Raw genomic sequence first — 23,156 nt, 5'->3', positions numbered from 1 at the left:
ATAAAATGGCTAAACTTATCACAGCATGGCAGATGGTACTCTAGTGCAGTTTTACACAGACTATAGTAAACTTGTCATTGTCGTCTTCCTCTTTCAAGATTTAGAGATACAAAAAAAAAAAAAAAAAAAAGACCAAAACTGGTGAGATCTTTCTGAGCAATAAATACAAAATGTTATATTCAGGCAATAACAATCAAGGAAAAGAAGGAGTAGCCATAGTATTCAACACAAAATACGAGGCTAATCTTCTTGAATGGCAGTCAGTCTCAAGTAGAGTAATGTGGGCAAATATGAGAATGGGGAACTGGACAATGAGACTTATTTGTGCTTATGGTCCCACAGAAGATTCTACTAAGGTAGAAGTGGAGGAATTTTTTGAGGCTTTAGAAAAAGCAACTGACACAATGAAAAAGGAAAAGTTGGTCCTTGTTGGGGATCTAAATAGTAGAGTAGGAAATGATTGTGAGACATACAAAAATATTTTGGGAAAATTTGGAGAAAAGAGCAAAGCTAATAATAATGGCAAATATCTGTTGGATTTCTGCTCAGGACATGGACTGGTTATTACTAACACCATGTTCCAACATAAAAATGTGCACAAATTCACATGGAGAGAAGAGGCTAGGAATAAGAAAAGTCTCATTGTATATGTTATTGTTGATAGTGATGTTTTCTCCCTGGTGCAGGACACCAGAGTGTACAGAGGATTTGAAATTGGAAGTGATCACTATTTAGTCTTGAGCAGGATAAAATTGAATTTCATATTGAAAAGAATAACATGTAAGAAAGTTTTAAAGCGAATAAAAGTTGAGCAGCTCTCAGATGTAAACTGTAGACTAAAATACAGAAATATTATTGAAAAGAAAATGAAAGAGTTTGAGAACAGGAATCAAACCTTGGAGATTCAGTGGCAAACTCTGAAGGAAACATTGATTGATTCTGCCAGAGAGGCATGTGGTGAGGTTGTGTGCAAAGATAAAAAAATCAGAACTCCCTGGTGGACACAGGAAGTTAAAGAGGCAGTGAAGGAAAAGAAGAAAGCATATCAAAAGTTCCTGGCAAATAAGTCAGCTTTTACTCTTACAGAATACAGAGACAAATGTAAGAAAGCTAAACAGTGTGTAAAACTAGCTAAACAAAAGTCATGGGAGGACTTTGGCAAGAATATAGAAAATAAGGTGGCAAAATATTCTGGAGGTTGTTGAAGAAGCTTAGGAATGTAGGAAAGAGTGCTGTAAAAGGAATTAGAGATGATAAAGGTGACATGAAAACGGGAGAAAAAGATATCCTTGAAGTATGGAGTAATTACTTTGAAAAACTGCTAAATGAAACAAGCAGTGATGACAGCACAGTGATAAAAAACACTGACCAGGCATGCAGTCAGGAATACATATCCATACTTGAAGTAGAAAAAGCCATCAAAGGCTTGAAAATGTGGAAAGGCAGCAGGAGTAGATGATATTCGACCACAAATGCTGAAGTATGGTGGTATAAGAGTTTTACAGTGGCTGCACTGCATAGTTCAGAAAGCCTGGACAGAGGGACGAATTCCCGATGATTGGAGTAGAGCTCTCATAGTACCCATATATAAAAAGGGAAATAAAACTGAATGTGAGAATTACAGAGGTATTTCCCTACTGAGTGTTCCTGGCAAGATCTATGCAAGTATACTTGAGAAACGGTTGAGAAGAATTGTGGAAGAAAAGCTTGGTGAAGAACAAGCTGGATTTAGGCCAAATAGAGGCTGTCAGGATCAGATCTTCACTTTACGACAAATAGTCGAGAAAGCATGGGAATATAACAAAGATCTGTATTTAAGTTTTGTCGATTTGGAAAAGGCATATGACAAGGTGCCATGAGAGAAGCTATTCAATACGCTGCAGTTATACTGGTGTCAATGGGGCATTATATCAAGCAATACTTAATCTTTATTTGAGTTGTGAGTCAGCAGTTAGAATTGAAGGAAGTACAGGAAGATGGTTTAATGTTAAATCTGGTGTGAGACAAGGATGTACATTATCCCCTCTGTTATTCATTATCTATATGGATCACATTATGAAGGAATGTGGTATTAAACCTGATATCAAAATTGGAGATGTTAATGTCAGCTCTTTGCTTTATGCGGATGATGTTATACTTCTAAATAAATCCGCTACAAGTCTGCAAGATTCTCTGACTAAATTGAATAGCTGTTGTAATGGATATGGTATGAAGGTCAGCAATAAAAAGACAAAGACAATGAAAATAGGCAGAATCATTGAAAATGTCAACTGTGTTGTGAATGGAGAACCTGTGGAACAAGTAACACATTTCAGCTACTTAGGCACAATTTTTACTGAAGATGGTAAACTAAATATAGAAATAGACAACAGAATCAGCAAAGCTGGTATCGTGGGAAGTCAATTGAATAAATTCATATGGAATAAGAAAGAAATTAGTCGGAACACTAAATTAGCTGTATACAAGACTGTGTTCAAACCAATTTTAACTTATGGATCTGAGAGCTGGGTCAGAAGTAAAACACTTGACCAAAGACTAGAGACCGCAGATATGAGAGTCCTGAGAAAGATTATAGGTGTGAACAGATGGCATCAATGGCAATATCATATTAAAAATGAGGATATTAGGAAAGAACTTGACATTGTCAGCATCCAGGAATGCGTTAGCAGAGCTAATCTCAGATGGTATGGTCACTTAAATAGAATGGGAGAGGAAAGATTAGCTAAACAAGTGTTCTCTGCCAGGTTGGTAGGAAAACGACCCAGAGGAAGACTAAGATATAGGTGGATTGATACGGTACAAAGTGCCTTAGACGATAGAAATATAAGATCTGATAATGTTGGAGTCTTGACAAGTAACAGACTGATTTGGAGGAAAATTGTAGATAGGAAGTTAGTAATGATGTAATTTTTTCATGTAGTACTGTCATATCCTGTACACCCCTTGAGGGTACATGGCAGGAATTTGATGATGATGATGATGTTGTGGACATTTAAAGGATTTTATATATTGTCCTTGCTTTATATCTTTTCTCTTTTACTGCATTTTGTAATTAATTTCTCCTTTGATATTTGTGATTAATTTATAAACTAAAATATTTATTTCCACTTCAGCTGCTTACATTCCATTCTCTCTCTCTCTAAACCACATAAATGTTGGTATTGTTATAATCTTCGTAAAATTTTAATTCATTTTCTTTATTTCACTTTTCATCTTATAGTATCACAGGCTGCTTGGAAAAAAACTTGTTAATTATTAATAATATCATATGGCACACACTTCTAACTTCTGATAATTGCAATATCAAATGGCATTTGATAATGGAAATATCAAATACTTCAGATTTTTATTAGATTATATGATTATCTGCAAAAGCATTTACCTGTATATTAGCTGATATTTATTACTGAATTTACTATAACTTTCTATATTTTCATATCAGTTCATCTATATATAAATTAACTAATGTAGGGGGTAAAGGCTACATCCCTTCTGAATGCTATTAGTTCAATTTATGCTGTTATACATCTATCAGTACTTATAATTACTATTGTACTGGCATATAAGCTCTTCATTGCATTTAATAACTTTTAGATAGCATTGATATTCTAATATATTCCACAAAATTTATTTCATAATCTATGAATTGGTCTTCAAACTGAATTCCTGTCTTTTTTCCATATTTGTTTTAGTGTTAAACATATCAACCTGTGCATATTATTTTTATTTAATAATAGGACAAAAATTTATTTTAACTATTATTTTTTATTTTATTATTATTACAGTACAGTATTTTTAAACATGCATAATTTGGTTAAAAATCCAGATGTTGAAATTTCACAAAACAGATGTTACGGAATGGATTACAGGTAGAACCAAAAGTGAATTCGAAATCAAATCAGATGCTGAAATTATAAATATGATGTTGCAAAATGAATTAAAAGACGATAACGAAGAAGAACTTGAAAAAAAAAGTAAAACATGAAGAGACAGCTGACAGTTTTAACATGCGTATAGAATGCACTAAGCAGAATGATACACCATTCCACAAAATTTTATTTCTAATGCAGCTCTGAGAAAAAGCATTCGTTTAGCTTCCAAGAAGCAAAAGAAAATCAGACTTTTTTATAGAGGAAAAAAACTTCTTCTTTCAATTTATCTTCATAATCAGTATTCCACAATCATTTTGAACATTCTCTTTTGCATTCTCTCCAATATATCAGAATCACAACGAAAACCAGGAGACCAGACCTGCACACAATAGTCCAAGTGAGGTTTTATCAAGGCCTTGTAAAGAGGCAAAATGACATCCTTATCTTTACATGTGAATGTTCATTTCAGCACTGCAATTATCTTTTGAGTTATATTTTAAATCTTTGCTACATGGCCCCTGATATTTCAACTTCCTATATACCAACACTCCAAGATCCCTATCCTCATCAGTTTCTTCAAGCATAATCCCAGCAATATAATATGATATTGGATATCTAATCACGCCAATGTGGATGACTTTACATTTACTGACATACATTTCCCTATGCCCACAATTCCAGCCTATCAAATCATTCTGCGAGTACTGCATATCAGCAGCATTCCTGATTACCTTACCTATCTTTGCATCATCAGCAAATAGATGTTTGTCACTTGTCAAATCCTTCCCAATATCAAATTAAATAACAATGGACCAAGCACTGATCCTTATGGTACACCACTGATTACCCTAAATCTTGCAGACTTGCATCCCCCATATACCACTTTTTGATATCTGTCAGTCAGCTCTTATCCATGCATGCTAATATTCTATAATCCAAACCCATATTCTATCAAAAACCTTAGCAAAATCCAAAAGTATCATGTATCCATTCTCCTCGTCTAGTTCAATGGTAAAATTGTTATAGAATGTGAGCAAGTTGCATAAACATGACCTTCCCTTAGTAAATCCATGTTACTCATTGCAAAGTAGAGATTCACTGTCAACTCATTTCTGAATTCAAGCCCTAACCAATTTTTCTAAAATCTTCACAACCACTCCTGAGATACTAACTGGTCAATAGTTGGATACATCAGTCTTTGCACCATCCTTGTGCAATGGAATTGCCATACATTCTTTCCATTCCTGCAGAATCTTCCCTGTTCTGAGACTCATATTAAACAGCCTGGTCAAAGAAATAGCCAGTTCAGCTGACACTCTTAGTACACGTGCTGATATTCCAGCACCAGGGACTGATGGGATATCAGCACGTGTGCTAAAAGAGTGTTCAGCTGAACTGGCTATTTCTTTGACCAGGCTGTTTAATATGAATCTCAGAACAGGGAAGATTCTGCAGGAATGGAAAGAATGTAACTGGAACGTTCATAAACTTAGTCACTTCCCAAACAAGTACTGCATGATCACTGTCACCCACACAGTATTCCTTCCACATCATCCTTTTCTTATGAATCTCTTGCTTAATAAGATGACACATCCATTTGACTCCTACTCGATTTATTCTTCGAACTCTTGAGACACATTCTGATATCACATCATTTAAGCATTGTTTAAATGCTTCCCATCCAGCAACTGATCCTATTCCACTGAACTCCTCTTGGCCTACCTTACTCACTACTAGACACGTGCCAGAGAAAGGTTTGGAGAAACATGGCTGCGGCTCGCTTTTAGCATTTTATAGTATTTGACATCTCGGTCTGCTCTGGAAACTACCATACTATGGATTACTCACTGCGGTCCTAATTTCCTGCTTTGTAGTTCACAGCATGTAACTGGAACATTCATAAACTTAGTCACTTCCCAAGTGAGTACTGCATGATCACTGTCACCCACACAGTATTCCTTCCACATCATCCTTTTCTTAGGAATCTCTTGCTTAATAAGACTACAAATCCATTTGACTCCTATCCTATTTATTCTCCAAACTCTCGAGACACGCTCTGATATTGCATCATTTAAGTATTGTTTAAATGCTTCCCATGTACTGTCGATATTCTTCCCATCCATCAACTGATCCCATTCCACTGAATTCAGTATACTCCTCAGTTGGTCCTAATTTCCTGCTTTGTAGTTCAGCATGTGACCTTTTCTAAATGGAACATTCATAAACGTAGTCACTTCCTAAGCGAGTACCGCATTATCACTGTCACCAACTAGAGGCAGAATAGTTACATCTTTAAGTGAAATGCCCACTGACACCATAATCAAATCTAACACTCTCTGACCTCAAGTTCCTTACCTCACATGCTGCTTGAAAAAGTTGTCCTGCAACAGCTCAATAAATGCATTTTCATTCTTCTCATGAGATTCTACTGCTACCCAATCAATATTTGGATAATTAAAATCTCCCATTATAATTAGTCTTTTCATGCTCATCCTGTCTATTTAGTGATGCAAATAGACAACATTTCTTCATCATTAGCAACACCCAAACTATAACTGATATAACTGATCTTGTTAGATTCCACCTCACACCAGATGGCTTCAAACTCACTACCACATGAAATACTGTTAGTAGTAGTACTACAATCATAGGTGTCAACTCCAACTGAATTTAAATCATCTGATATCATTAGCAGCACACCATCTCCTCTCCTATCTTCTCTATCTTTCCTAAAAATAGCATACCTTTTACAATCGAAACAAGTTAGTATGATTCTGATAGCCTCACTAGTGCCTATAGGTCTCACTAATGCCTACATTAGTAAGACCAAATAACATCTTTCTTTAATCTGAGGTCCCAACATATTGACTAAGGCAACAAACTCTATCCCTTTGTTTCTGATACTCCTAGCATTTGTGTACAGACATAATCTACCTGAATGTTCTTTTGTATGCTCTTGTCTGTAGTCTGCATGACACAGTTGGACAACTTGCAGATCTCTATTCATCTCGAGGGCCTCATACAAGTAGACGTTTTTGCACATGTTTGATGGGTCCAAACCGGATGAACACAAAGTCAAAATCATTCTTTCCTCGTCAACATTTCCATCACAAAGGACATTCCTGTCATTAACATAGTTATATAACATTGTTGCTCTTATACTCACATTCTCACCATTCCTCCCTTTATAATTTAGTTTCCCTGACACTCTGTTAGGTCTCATACCAGTTATTAGTTTTCTAGACTCCTGATATCAAACACATTCGGGTATAGGCTGTCCCTCTTATACAAATCCAACCTTCCCTCAAATTCCCTCCACACATCCAAAAACTCGCATCCATTCCATCTATAGCCTATGCATCAAATTGTTTGCCATAATAGCCCTTCTTCTTAATTCATTTTTATCATATCAAGGTAAAATACTGATAATTTCACTTTCTCAATCTTGCCTCTTCCAACAACTCTTTCATGCTGAACTTATCACTATTTAAGTCAATAGTACCTATTACAATTAAGATTTCATCTACTTTTCTTTTGTTTTTGAATTTCTTCCTTTCTATTCTTAATTTTTGCTCCAGGAAAACTCGAAGTTATAACTCACTCATCAATAGCACGTTTTATTATAGAGTCACCATACCAAATAACATCTTTCTTTTTTCAAACAAAATATGAAGGTCAAAACATCAGAAAATTAAAGTAATTATTCTTAACATGATTGTAGTCTCCATAATTTTATATAAATGAATAGTGAATCACTGTGTAATATTAAAGGAAAAGAAAACTGCTTATTGGCAATACAGCAGCTGCTCAGATTCATTTCCCACACTGGATTATCTTTTACACTATCTCCCATGTTTCTCTCTGTATAAGCAGTCTGTCTCTCCTGTCAGCACCAGTATTAATAATTTGTTTGCTATCTACAACTGTTTTAATGTTAAATAAACAACTTGTCCTGAAATTTGCTTTTACAGACTGACAAGTGAGAGAAGTTTACTATCGCTGTGAACAAATGAATTTCTTGAAAGTCTTCTTACAAGGTCAAAGTGTTAGTGTGATAGCACAATAGCAGATCTCACTGAAACACAAGCTTGTTGAATATCATCATCATCAAATTCCTGACATGTACCCTCAAGGGGGTGCACAGGATATGATAGTACTACATGAAAAATTTACATCATTACTAACTTCTTATTTACAATTTTCCTCCAAATCAGTCTGTTACTTATCAAGACTCAAACATTATCAGATCTTATATTTCTATTGTCTAAGGCAATTTATACCGTATCAATGCAACTATATCTTGGTCTTCCTCTGGGTCGTTTTCCTGCCAACTTGGGAGAGAACACTTGTTTTGCTAATCTTCTTTCTCCCATTCTGTTTAAGTGACCATATCATCTGAGATTAGCTCTGCTAACGCATTCCTGGATGCTGACAATGTCAAGTTCTTTCCTAATATTCTCGTTTTTAACATGATATTGCCATTGATGCCATCTGTTCATTCCCCTAACCTTTCTCAGGACTCTCATATCTGCGGTCTCTAGTCTTTGGTCAAGTGTTTTACTTCTGACCCAGCTCTAAGATCAATAAGTTAAAACTGGTTTGAACACTATCTTGTATATATACAGCTAATTTAGTGTTCCGACTAATTTCTCTCTTATTCCATATGAATTTATTCAATTGACTTCCCACTATACCACCTTTGCTGATTCTGTTGTCTATTTCCATATTGAATTTACCATCTTCACTAAAAATCGTGCCTAAGTAGCTGAAATGTTTTACTTGTTCCACAGGTTCTCCATTCAAGACAGCTGATATTTTCAATGATTCTGCCTATTTTCATTGTCTTTGTCTTTTTATTGCTGACCTTCATACCATATCTATTACAACAGTTATTCAATTTAGTCAGAGAATCTTGCAGACTTATAGCGGATTTATTTAGAAGTATAACATCATCCGCATAAAGCAAAGAGCTGACATTAACATCTCCAATTTTGATATCATGTTTAATACCACTTTCCTTCATAATGTGATCCATATAGATAATGAATAACAGAGGGGATAATGTAAATCCTTGTCTCACACCAGATTTAACATTAAACCATCTTCCTGTACTTCCTTCAATTCTAACTGCTGACTTACAACTCAAAGAAAGACTAAGTATTGCTTGATATAATGCCCCATTGACACCATATAACTGTAGCATATTGAATAGCTTCTCTCTTGGCACCTTGTCATATGCCTTTTCCAGATCGACAGAACTTAAATACAGATCTCTGTTATATTCCCATGCTTTCTCGACTATTTGTCGTAAAGTGAAGATCTTATCCTGACAGCCTCTATTTGGCCCGAATCCAGCTTGTTCTTCACTAAGCTTTTCTTCCACAATTCTTCTCAACTGTTTCTCTTGTTGAATACCATATAGCTTGTTGAATATACATATTCAAATTAGTTCCCTATATCACAGTTTTTGTTTTCATGAAAGTAATTCTAATACTAGGTTAGATTACCTTTAAATCAGGCTAATTAAAAAAAACAACGATCTCATCTCAATGACTTTATTTTATCATCTATAATTCTAATACAACTCAAACCTATTTTTTATAGAGAAAAGCATTGCGTCATACAAAATTGGTACTGAGGATTAATTCCTGTTAAAAATAGTGTTGGGATAGGGTTGGGACAAGTGGACTAGAATTCTCAACAAAAGAGTGGCAAAAACTTTATATGGGATCAGAAGTGAGCAAAGACTGGTCCAACAAAGACACTGAAGGACCCACCAAAAATTCTCAAACATACTATGCCAAATTAAATCTATTCATGTGCTTATAAACTGCCAATTAAAGCTACAGAATGCAAAGAATGTCCAGCTGGAAAAAATTTTGGCCATAATGCTAATCACAGACAAAATAATTTCTTCCTTAAATCTGTTTTTATTGAATAAATCATGTTACTAAGAGTCTCTGTAGCTCAGTCAATATAGACTAATTGTTTGATGTTTGGTCAGAAATACCTGGGTTCAATTCCTGTCAGTGATGTGAGGTACCTTTATCTGATCTCTTTCAACGAAAGGTGAGTTAGCCGGTCTCATATGGAGGTATGGGTTTTTTTTTTTCACCCGAAAACTCTGTTTTTTTTTGTCCCCCAGAATAGGCAAACCAGCCCCATGAACACACATGGATTAGTCATGAATACGTCCCAGTCAGATGCTGGTCCCGAGCCCAGATAAAATTGGGGAGTAGGGGAAAGCAATGGTGAACTACCCTGCAGGGTAGTTCACCATTGATACAAACTTGATACAAACCATGATACAAAAAAATTGATACAAACCATTGATACAAAATATTTTCTTAAGAAGAAAATATATTAGAATGATCCTGCAATATCAATGGTGAACTACCCTGCAGGGTAGTTCACCATTGATATTGCAGGATCATTCTAATATATTTTCTTCTTAATTCTAACATTTTCATCTTTTTTGTGCTTTTTTTTTTTTCAATGGGGAACTAGTTTGTGGCAATTTTAATTTGGTCAATGGTAGTTCACCATTGACATTGCAGGATCATTCTAATATATTTTCTTCTTAATTCTAACATTTTCTTCTTTTTTGTGTTTTTTTTTTTTTTTTCCCCAATGGGCAACTAGATTGTGGCAATTTTAATTTGGCAGCAGGAGTCGCTGTTTTTCTATAGCCCACTAATGCATGGTTTGTATCCAAATCATTTGAACATAACAGTTGCAAGATTGTTAACAATCCTCACTAGATTTTTTGAAACAGATCTCTAGATAGACTAAGACTAATACAGGCTACTAGAAATGTCTAATTGTTTTGTTTTTGGCTCACTGCCTGCAATTTGGTTTTGAATTGCTCTTCAGCAAATTTTTGTGAGTGCTTACGCAGGGCATCACTTTTGTGTGCACTCAATAGCCTATTACATACAAGACATGCCAAGAGCTGTTTATTTTATTTTCCCCAGATGAAAAAGTTTTTATGACCAAGAGATTTTAATAATAATGAAACAATCATAGACTCAGAGGGAAAATTATCATCTGGAATAATCAAATTAAATCTTTTTTTTGAAAAGACAGTATTTTCTTTTGTTTTTCTGAAATGGTAAAAGTGAACCAACAGATGAGATCTGAAATGAGAAATACTCTGCAAAAAAATTCAAAACCAGCAGAAAATCAAATGCTCAAAGTATTTAGAATGCAATTCATATACACTAGGAGAGAAGGAATGCAGCTGAAATATCTCAAAATGAATAAATCTTGAATCAATCTGTACATGTTTTAGAAATTTTCAACACATAACGTACATTGGGTAAGCATGAACGTTATTACTGTAATAAATACTGTACAATAAAAAAAAAAAAAAAAGATTCATCAGCTACAGTTTTAATCTAAAGTTGTGTTTCTGAATATTACTGAACTGTGATGTTTTAAAACTAGTTCTCAAAATCAGAAAGGATGTACTAGAACAAAACAACGTGTTTGCCATGGAACCATGTTTGCACGTCCACCAATCAGAACACAGATTATGAAGCATTCCACTGAAACTAAAGATTCAGATGCCACTGAAACAACAAGGACACGAAGCATGAAAGGTATGATATATTTCATTCATTTGGCCAGTTGGGTGGTTAAAGTTGGAAACTTCCAGTGTAGGATAACATGTTATCCTATACTAGAATTTTGCAAGATGTCCTGCTAATGCTTCTGCCTGGTATCTCCACTTGGGCCTGGCTCCCACTGAAGAGACCTCAATAAAGATCGAAACTAGTCTGGGTTGTGGCCCTTCCCTCAATGCATAACATTAGACATATCTGCAAGGAGATGTGTTTTGCATTATGGGAGATACTGAGATAGGAGTGTTGGTAGCTTGCTCCACCTTTGCAAGGAGTGCCCTGGTGTTGTACCACATTACCCCAGTCCTGAAGATACCTTCAGGAGCAAACTTTGTTTGCTCACACTTGGATAAAGGAATAAACTAAATTTATTATAAATTTTGCAAGAATAAGAAATAATTTGATGCAATTATTTCAGTAAATGCTATTTTAATGTTTTTCATAAATCTATAAATTATTTTGACATCAAGTTCCTGAAAATTTCCACATTCTTTAGTGTAAAATGTAAGGATTTGAATAAAAATGTATGTTGTTTGTTCCACTGATCTGAAAAATAAAACATTGCAAATATTTTGATTAATGAGTAAATTCGTTGCTAGGATTGCCCTGATGTACATTTTTCAAATAACTTAGAAGTTAAGAATGTAGAAATTGGAAGTTCCAAAGTGAAATATATCTTTATATTTTTTATGAACAAACAATGCATAGCAAAAAGTTAAAGTATTCAGTGAAATAAAGAACATTCCATTGAAAAAAAATAAATAAAAGTTTCCTTAAATCACATAATCTCAATCCACAATTAATTTATTAACTGTCTACCATTAAGTAATTAAAAATCAAGGAGATGACAACATAATTGTAAGTTGGTTCATATATTTGATCCACTTTGGCCAGTATGGTTAGATGATCTGGTCCTGTGGCTTCCTCTCTTTGAGAGGGTTGCAGCTGATTAATAGGTAGATAATGGCGCAAGGTGGTTTCCCGTTGCCTTCCTTGCTGTATTTCTATGACTGTAGCCTATGTGTTCACGGGTCCGGTTTGCCTGCTTGCAGGATGAAAAACTCCAGATAAACTGGCAGAAAAAACCCTGTCCACGCCCAAGGCCAGCTAACTTAGCTATGGCTGTGGAAGATCCCAAAGCTCCTCACGTCGTCAATGGGAATCGAACCTAGGACACCCCTTCCCCAGGCATATGGTTGCGAAGCGCAAAGCCACTAGGCTAAACCACACAGACATGGTTAGATGAAACATTATATAATCCCCAATTATTCATTCAAATAAAGGAATAAAACCACTATTATTTGGTTCTGTTCAACTATTTCTTTAAGTATCTTAATGATCATGCATGTTAACTTATTTTCTTATGTTTTACTATTCTATGTTCTTCACTATGAAGATGAGTCACGTGGTGAGGAGAATGTTAAGTGGGAGTATCAAATTTCATGTGCACATAAATTAAGTTTTATCTGTTATAATAATAATTAATATAATTATTATTATTATATGACACCTCCAGGGAGTCCAAAGACTCATCAAGGGAGGGCACCTACCCTACAACTGTCTCCACCACTCGATTCACCAACTACACAAACGCCATCTACTTTTTTTTTTTCTTTTTACAGACAATCACAAACATCCATGCCCACAGTGGGATTAAAACCTGCAGCCTTTTGGCTGGAGAGGGAATACACTAACCCAGTATTTCCCAACTTTTTTGGAACATGCCCCACCTCAATGCCTCAAAGCTTTTGATGTTCTCCCCCCCCTCACCGACAATGGTGAGTGATTTGAGTATATCAGTGATGAGGTGATGAATGCATCATTTTCCAATTTCCCCAAAAAATATTCAAACTGCTCCGCTGTGGGGCGTATGCCCCACATTGAGAAACACTGCACTAGCCACTCAGTCAACCAGGCCAGCGATAAAACCATTATTTTCCACTAATTATTTCTGTCAATTATTGCATAATACTACCAAGTTTCTTTCCCAGTGTTGTTTTATCTTACTAAATATGAGGAAGAACAAACCAATGAAAAAAAATTCAGCATCATTACTGCAAAAATCTAATATAGTTTAAAATCAATTTATCTATGAATAAACAACTAAAAAAATGTTAGAATTGATTAATAGTTATTTAGCCAGATAAACAAAAATATAAGCTACAATTAAGAATGAACTTACTTTAGTCCACCCCCCACCACCACCTGGCTGTTTATTTGACAAAACATCAACCATCATTAAAATTTCTTCTTCACTGAGTGAAGCATTTTTTAACAATGTTAACAGCTTGGCTCCAGAAGTTTCAAATTCATCGCCACCTAAAATAAATTGACAAGCAAAAGTATTATTTTCCATATAAAAAATCCATGGTTTACATTTTTTAAAAAAAAAACTTGAATCCTATTCACAAAATTTGATTTTATATATAGTGACTTGGGTGGACTGAGATTAGATAATCCAAAAACTCTGCTCTAGAGAACATGAAGTAAAGCTTCTAGAGTAGGCAAATAACAAGCAAGTTGACAAAAAGAAGTAAGCTTCTAAAGAAGGATTGATGTGGCTAGAACTTTTAAGCCATACCAGACCTTCAATAAGCAGGATGACTCATAACAGGTGATGAGATTCATCTACCACCTGAAGACCTTCACCATACACCAACAGTGGATCCTATCCACTGAACAAACCAATAGTGGCTGGTTCAGTAGACATCCATAGAGGGGATGTCATCAGAAATTGGACGATAGGCGAAGGAGGGGGTGATATGATTGAGACATTCAAATTACTGAAGGGTTTTTATAAGATTGATCCAGAAGATATTTTTGAAAATATGATTGGTGGTGAGAGGACTAGGGGCCATGCATGGAAGCTGGGCAAGAGCGTGGTTGACAAGGGTGTTAGAGCTAGGTTTTTTACTTGGAGAGTGGTGAATGAGTGGAATAAGCTTCCAGAGTCTGTTGTGGGTGCTACGACCGTAAATGAGTTCAAGGCAAGATATGATAGATACTGTGTGAATGTTGAATAGTTGTTCCAGACATGCTGTTAGGGCCTCCCTCGATGAGTCTGTCGACTCCTTGGAGTTTCCCGGAACAATAATAATAATGCTGTTGATGCCCTCGGATTAAAGATAGTTTTTCCTGAATTTCAAGGAAAAAATGTTTTAAATATTTGCTTTTCTATTTTGAATGTGTTTGCCCTAGCTGATCCCATTACTTACTGATAATGGGCCATTAGAAGTTTCAGTACTAGCTAATGTACTAATTAATACCACTTAATTAAAGAAAGAATCCTTGATTGACCAGCTTTGTATGAATGTATGCCATAATGGATGATGGTACCATTTCACATTATGGGATTATCACCAGGCTTTAAGCATGTCTTCTATAGGCAAAGCACAGTGGCTTATACTATACTTCTGAAAGAGGGCGTTGGGTGATGAGAGAGAGAGAGTGAGATGCTACCTTTGAAATCTTAAGGCCTTCACTTCTGTTGAGACTAGGCTGGCTGACACAGCCTGAAGCTTAAATTTATTTCTGTACCATATGTTTTAGTGATATAAAGCAATCAGATATCTTTCTAATCAATGCAATGGAAATGTTTCCAGTGCATTGAAAGAAAGGCCTTTTGCCATGATGGATGAATGAATGGATGCATTGCTTATGTTCACATGTTTTGATATTAATAGTGCATCAATTTAACAGCACATGATATATCTAATTTGGTCTACTCCTAGGCAGAAAAGCAAAAGATCCTTCTCTCCAGAACATCAAGGGATATATTTATCTATGATAAATTTAATGATTAACATTCAGTTCACAGTATCTTACTTTTGTTTTTTAACAATAGTTAAATCTTTAGTTTTAATTTTTTTTTAATTTAGTTTTAAATCTTTAGGTTTTTTTTTTTTTTTTTTTTTTAATATCAATGTCTTCTCATTAGAAATGGTTCGATTTGACCTATTTGGAATTTATTGGCAGGAAATCCAAGATCATATTGTACCATCACAAAGGTTAAAGCAATATACAAGATAAGGAATAAATAGTTAAAGTTATTTCAATAAGCTGCAGTGGGCAAGACATGTTTTTCATATAAAAAAGGACAATATTCTTAAGAAGATAATAAACAGTAAAATACTTGGTAAAAACCAAAAACAAGAAAGATATAACATTAGTCAATATAGTAGCATCATAATGCAATGTTCAAACTAGAAGTAAGATCCTGGACAGACAGGTTTGGAGATAAAGCCAGAAGGCCAGGGCTCAATTTGGGCTGCAGAGCCATAAGAAGAGTAAAATAACATCTTATGTACAAGAAAGCAAGATATGAATCTATACAATTTATATATAATTATAAATGTTAATCCTCTGTACAAATGTTAGAAAAGGAAAAAAAAAATAATAATAAGGAATACTGAAGGAATCAGATGAAAAATCAATGTATAGAACTCAGGAAGTTTATTATTAAAAGCACTAAAACAGTGACTGCACTCACTGATGCAATGAAAACTTGTTTTGAAAAGTTTATGAAATGAAATGCGAATAGCTTGTTGATTAGGATATGCATGATGAACAAGAACCACAGAACTCACACAAAGCCATGACATCTGAGACGATTATGACATAGTGGAGCAAACTTCCTCCTTACAATCCTTACATAAGATAGGCTGCCATAATTCAATGTCATGCTTGATCCAGTAGAGCTTGTTGTTACTCTTTATTCCATAGTGCTTGCTGCTAGGATATAACAGTTTTGGTCTTATACTCTGTATCAGTGCAGAAGACAAGCAGATGATATTTTAATTTAAAGAACAAGCTAACCTAGATGCAGTATCTACAGCCTTCTTTCTCTTAATCCCAAGATGGCTTGAGATCCAGAGGTGCACATCCATATGGACGTGCAACAATCGGTTTACCAATTAAAAATGATTGCCACGAACTAGAAATTAATATATTAATAAATAATATTAAAACTATATTTAATGTTTACATAAAATGAGAATAAAATGAGATTGGGAGAGAGATAATCATTCCAATTCAGGTTAGGCCGATGTAAAAGAGATTTGCAACTTTCTTTGAAAAGGCATTCATATTTAAAACTGCTTCTATGGAGAAGACTAGCTTTAACCCACTGGATACTATATTTAATGTCAATGTTATGCTGTGCCAAACCAGACTTTTGAGGTTTCACGCATTCAATATAATATTGATGTTCATTAATTCTTTTCTACAGAATGGTCTTGTCTATACAAAGTATGTCAAATGACATTCAAAAGGAATCTGGTAAACACCAACTAACAATAGAGGTGAAAGTTTGTATTTTGTAGATGGTAACAGATGAGAAATTTTGTTGATATGAAAATATGTGGGAATAGGGTGATACTGCTTCAAAATTCTACCAACAGGTTCAGAGATACCAGAAATAAGAGATTGGAACCCTGAAGTCTATTGAATCCTTAGGTGTTAGAACTATAAGTCAATTATATGCTGGATTTGTGAGGGATGTAACCATTTAATTCCATTAAACTTTTGATAGTGAGAAGTTCTTGTTGTAACTTGAGGGAGAGGGGCATAAAGATACCAGAAATAAGAGATTGGAACCCTAAAGTCTGTTGAATCCTTAGGTGTTAGAACTATAAGTCAATTATATGCTGGATTTGTGAGGGATGTAACCATTTAATTCCATTAAACTTTTGATAGTGAGAAGTTCTTGTTGTAACTTGAGGGAGAGGGGCATACATTATGTGATCTATTAATTAAAGATGATATCACCTTTTTTTTTTTTTTTTTTTTTTTTGAGAGGTGTGATGAGCAGACTTTAGATGAATGTATCTGTCAGTAAAGATAAGTTTTCAATAAATACCGGTTGTGCAAGGCTGTGTGAGAAAGAAGGATATCCAAGAATGGCAAACTACCAGCATTTTCTTTTTTCCATGGTGAAATGAATGTGTGGATGAAGGCTATTGATCCAGTGTAAGAAAGTAATAAGTTCATTTACAAAATGAGGCCAGAGAGCAAAAACATCAACATAATGAAACCAAAGAGAGGGTTAGGAATGAATGAGAACAAGGTATATCTTCCAGATAGTTCAAAAAACAATTTGCCAAAGGTGGAGACAGAGGGCTATCCATGACAGTGCTTCCAATCTGTCTATAGATCTTGTTTTTTCAGCTAAAATATTCTGATTGCATAACAAATTCAAATATCTTCACAACATCAGGAGGGAAATCATCATATAGTAACCAGTCAGATAACAGAATGTTCATAAAAAGAGAAACTATCAAAGCTGACTAACAGATCCAACTCTTGTATTTGAATTTATGTAAACATCAAAAATAGTTTTAGTATTATTTATTAATATATTAATTTATAGCTCATGCAACCATTTTTAATTGGTAAACCGATTGTATGTACCTTGTATTCCTGTTCTTTGATTTGCTCATTTCTATACATTGATGATGTACCATTATTTTCAGTACAAAATACATGTACTTTCATTAAAGTAAATTACTGTGGTTATCGTGTAATTTGTTGGATACAATCATTCTTATTAAAGTTCAGCAAGTTTCGTTGCTGCTACCGACTTAAAAAAACTCTTCAAATTTTAATGACTCCTGTATAGTACTTTAGTTTTTCATTTAATCATGTGAAAACACATCTAAAGCAAGTTCTATCAGACCCAACTTCCATATCAGTACCTGCAAATGTATAAGTTTATCAACGCAGATGTCAGCAGATACATGGGCTCCATATATTCTAGGTGGAAGTTGCTATTATGCATTTGTTAATGGCTTCTTTGGATCAAGATATAACTTTCCAATACGTCTACAAGGCTGTCCTTACTACAGTGAAATATAGCTAAGGGATCAGAGTTCAGGGCACTGATCATATAGATCTTGAGGGTTCTAGCAAGTGGGCACTATAAGGTTTGTCTAATGACAAGGAGAAATGGAATTTTACTGTCTGTGAATATATATAAATAAATTTTGAAGTATGTGATAGAGCATATTATTTATATGCAGGAAAAAAAGAGAGAGTGAACGTACAGAATCTTGGGGTACTACTACACTGGTGGGAAAATCTGAGGGAAAAAAAAAAAAAACATACACCGTGTTTTGTAGTGAGTGACCAATGAGAAAGTTGGCAATCCAGTTGCAGAAGGTGGAAGAAGAGAGAGTGACAGTTTGCGAAGTAGGCCTCTGTGCCAAACCTGATTAAATGCTTTTAAAATGTCAACAGTGACCATGTGAGTTTCTCCAAATCGTTTCATGGCTTGAGTCCAGAAGTAGGTAGTGAAGGCTAGAAAACTTCACAGTAGCAGAATTCATATTGCTAGTCACTGATTAGTTGGTAGGTCTCCAGATGGTGCAAAAGTTGGCGGTTGATGACCTCCAGTTTTTAGAGAGAGAGAGAGTAGAAGTGAGCAATTCGACAGTAGTTTGTTGACTGACTTATCACAAGTGGTGTTGCGTGCCCATTTCAGTTGGTGTGCTGTAGTGTGGCTTTATGCAACCTGATTCAAAATTCATGTCAGTTTGACCATATGATTGCATTTTTTTTTATCAGCATATGAAATTTTTAAGAGTGCATAACACATCAGCACTCATATTAACTGGTCAAATGCAATTAATTGTAGGATAACTTTGTAAACTTTAATTTACTAATTAATTGTAATGAAATCTGCATAGAGCGAGAGGCGATGTTTTAAGATATATTAGAAAACAATAATGAAGAAGAATGCTATATTTGGTTGGTATATTTGAATTACTGAAAGGTGAAAATATAATAGTAAATTTGGAAGAGGAGGAGGACGAGGCTTACCTCTTTGACTACAATCATACAATTCGCAAAAGCTCTGGATGAAAATGGGACACTCAGTAGATCGTCAACACTTTTCCCATTGTAAATATGAGCAAAAAAAAAGCATAAATTATTTATAGAAACTTGCCTATATTGGTGTTCTAAACACATCAGTTGACACTTCGATAAAAACAAAACAGATGAAACTCAGAAAACAAGAGCAATTCATGACAAATGACGACATTCAATTGGATTGGCTGACACAAAACCAATCACAGCCACTGATTTCTGGGTGGTTTAAAATAACCGTAATGTTAAGAATTTGTAAACAATCAGATGCCACAAGAGCCTCCACGAGGTTCACCTGCATGCCAACTTTACCCTAATCTTCTTGCGATCTTCAATTTGTTGGCCACCTCTGACCCGCTGCACCATTAGTATGTCTGTTCAAAGATGTCCATAATTATGATTGCACACCCAGGATGTTATTAATATATTATTATTATTGTTTTTAATTTTAGGAATCACACGAACCCAGGAAACAATTAGGGGACTCATAACAGGAGGGCACTTTACTCATCTACGCACATCTCAGCATCTCCGCTACTACTCAATTCTTTAACTACATGACTACCATTAATGGCATCTTTTATTGCCTGTAAAGGCAAAATGAACTAAGGAATTAACTGTTCCTTAGAACAGTTAAGGTTTACTAGTTTGATATATGGTTTTAAAAGTATCAATTTTTTATATTAACTAAATATCGGCTAAAAAAATATTTTCTTAATAACTAAGTTCAATAGGCAGTGTTTTATCATTATAGCAGCAACCTCATCTTGTATGTCAGTAATTTAAGGATACTATACTGTTGGGCTGTGTAATGTTGTGATTATTTACTTATCCCAAAAAGTGATAGTAAATTACTTTTGGATATAACTAAAATGTCTAAGTAGGAAAGCAGTTTCTTTTTTTGGATAATAGCACTTTAAATGCTGATAACATTTCACTTATTATATTCAGCATAAACAAACAGATAAACCTCAATATCTACAATCAGCTTGTTAAATGCAAATACTATTTTTCAAAGGAGAGAAATAACCCATTCAACTTCAACTCAAATCTCATTTCTTGTCAAATTACTCTCAACATAATCTGAATGCTGATAATATCTACATCTTCAAAGAGGTACCCTCTTGAAGTAATAATTTTATACATCAAGCTATAGCTGATTAAAAATTGTGGGCTTTCCCAGATCCTACTTAAATAGTACTGCTCTTATTTGGAAAGCTGTTCCACTGTCCATTAAAAATCTAGATCTGAATTTCTCTCATACTTTTCTATAGGTATGCTTCATCAATTTCCAGATATGTATCCCCAAGGTGTTCAAGGTTACAATGGCAGTTTCATATTAAAAATAAAGAAATTAAATATTAGAAAGGATCTTGACTTTGTTAGCATTTAATAATGTGTGATCAGGGTTAATCTAAGATGATATGGGCACTAGAACAGAATTGGAGAGGGAAAGTTAGCAAAACAGGTGTTTAATGTCAAGATGGCAGGAAAGAGACCTAGAGGAAGACCAGACCAAGATCTAGTGGATTGATTTGGTCAGAAGTGACTTAAAAGCACAAAATGTTAATACAACAAGATTGGAGTGCTGATAATTAATCTCCTAATCAATAATTTTCCTCCAAATTAGTCTATTACTTATCAGCACTTCAATATTGTTGTATTAACATTTTGTGCTTTTGTCAAGTATATGACAAAAGTATATATCAAGTGTAAAGTATATGATAGTGGACAGGAAATATATTGCAAAAGGATTACTGTGTTGAGAAAGCCACAGCAAAGAGGAATAATATTACTATTTCTTTATAAACCATTGATGTAATGACATATAGACTAAGGTATACACATAGGTTTTATCAGCTGCATTTTGGGAGATGTAAAAACAGTGAAGAGATTAAAAAGGTGTAGGTTTTGTTTGTTTTTTTTTTAGGAAAATAAAAAAGTGGTGAATGACAAAGGAAATTATGATGGGTACTGCCCAAAATAAAGTGGATTGCCTACAGTGAAATTCTTCCATAATTCCAATGTAAATATGGGTATACTCTGCTAAGCAAACTGATCTGGACCCCAATAGGCCTTGTCCTGAGAAAGCATATATAACCATACATTCGCATACACAAAAATACCAATGTGCACTAAAATTTAAAAAACACTATACATACCAGATGACTCAAACTGTTCAACTTTTTGGTTCTTCTTATTTCTTTTTCCAGGAGAGAGTTTTATTGTATTTGATGAAAATGCAACTGCAGATTGAACTGCAGTTGCAATATCTGCATTAACTTCGACTTCATGAAAGCATTTTATTTGCACATCATTAGTTTCATTTTTGATGCTGAAATCTTGGCATGGGAGTTGCTCATCATCTGATTCTTCCACCTGTTTATCAATTAAAGAGTCTTCCAGTTCTGGTACTGTTAACTTTGTTTCCTCTTCATCTATGCCTGTACCTTTTAATTCCACTTCATCTGGGGATAAGCTAATCAAAAAAGAATTACTTTGAGAATTTTGTTCATCTGTATCTTCAGAAGATGAGAAGAGAGCTGTTCCATCATCTTTATTAATCAATACAGGCTTCACTAGTGTTTTACCTCTTTTCTTTGGCTTCTGAGACTTTGCTTCAGAATCGGGATCAGATAAAATAACTTCTGTATCAGCCTTAAAATCAACATGATCATGATGATGCAATTTATCATCAAGATCCTCTCCAAGTGAAGACTTTTCTTCTTCACTCTTTTCCTTTGATCGACGTCCCCATTTCTTGAACTTTTTCTCCTTTTTAGACTTGTCTGACTTTGACTGTTGTATTGCCTCTTGATTACGACGTCTCTGCTCTTCTATAGCTTCCTCATAGGTCCTTTCTCTCATTCCTAGAACAGATATTAAGTAAACCACCATAGCAGAAACAACAAAAACTCCAGCACATATCAGGGAAGTCTGAAGATCCATCTCAAAAAAGTTCAAGATGATCAGAATATCCTTTTAAGCAAGATTAGAGAAGAACCCTATAAAATAAAAATGATTACATGCATAAAGGCAAGTAAGAAATTATGCTTTATTAATAAGTGAGATGTAGTAATTCTGCATATGTCAAACATGATTACAAGTAACAAAATATTTCATATTATAACACTGATGACAAGATTTTCCAAAGAAACAGAATTCAAATTTCGGCAGACCAAAAAGGAAACAATTCCATCAACTGCATTCTGATTGTATATTGCTGAGCGTCAAAATACTACCATTCTGAAGGATTGGTGCTCCATGGTAGATGTGCATATTCTCACCTATACAACGCATATTGCTATTGCTTCAATCATACAAAGCATTGCAACTAATTACAGTCTCATCACATATCAAAACATAGTTCATAATAAAACTAAAATAATTTTTATGAAAATCGAAAGAGTGCAAGTTGGCAACAATGATACTCTGTGATTGTAAAGATCAATTTGACTATATTATTTCAGGAAATTACAACGTACTAGGATATACATTAAAATAAATTTTAATATATTTCTATATTTCGGTAACGTCACGCTGCCATTTTCATGGGGGGGGGGGGGTGGGGGGGGGGGGGGGTGGGGGGGGGGGGGGGTGGGGGGGGGGGGGGGTGGGGGGGGGGGGGGGTGGGGGGGGGGGGGGGTGGGGGGGGGGGGGGGTGGGGGGGGGGGGGGGTGGGGGGGGGGGGGGGTGGGGGGGGGGGGGGGTGGGGGGGGGGGGGGGTGGGGGGGGGGGGGGGTGGGGGGGGGGGGGGGTGGGGGGGGGGGGGGGTGGGGGGGGGGGGGGGTGGGGGGGG

General features: G+C 35.2%; 1 protein-coding gene across 4 annotated transcripts in view; it reads right to left on the bottom strand.

Annotated features, from left to right (window-relative positions):
• LOC150102363 (uncharacterized) overlaps positions 1–23,156 on the bottom strand; it is a 445,051-nt gene that overhangs the window by 373,596 nt on the left and 48,299 nt on the right. For all 4 annotated transcript variants that reach the window (XM_090398788.1, XM_090398787.1, XM_090398791.1 and 1 more), the window contains exons 2-3: positions 21,520–22,362; positions 13,677–13,813 (exon numbers count right to left, since the gene is read on the bottom strand). In XM_090398788.1, the coding sequence (XP_090254914.1) occupies positions 13,677–13,813; positions 21,520–22,306 (924 nt within the window). In that variant the 5' untranslated portion in view covers positions 22,307–22,362. The remainder of the gene's footprint in view (positions 1–13,676; positions 13,814–21,519; positions 22,363–23,156) is intronic.

This window comes from Typopeltis vanoorti, chromosome 10, assembly GCF_054136105.1.
Source record: "Typopeltis vanoorti isolate ZY-2024b chromosome 10, IOZ_Tvanoo_1.0, whole genome shotgun sequence".
In the NCBI taxonomy this organism is placed as follows: Eukaryota; Metazoa; Arthropoda; class Arachnida; order Uropygi; family Thelyphonidae; genus Typopeltis; species Typopeltis vanoorti.
Note: the sequence above shows the minus strand (reverse complement) of the source record. Positions and strands in the feature narration are given on the sequence as shown.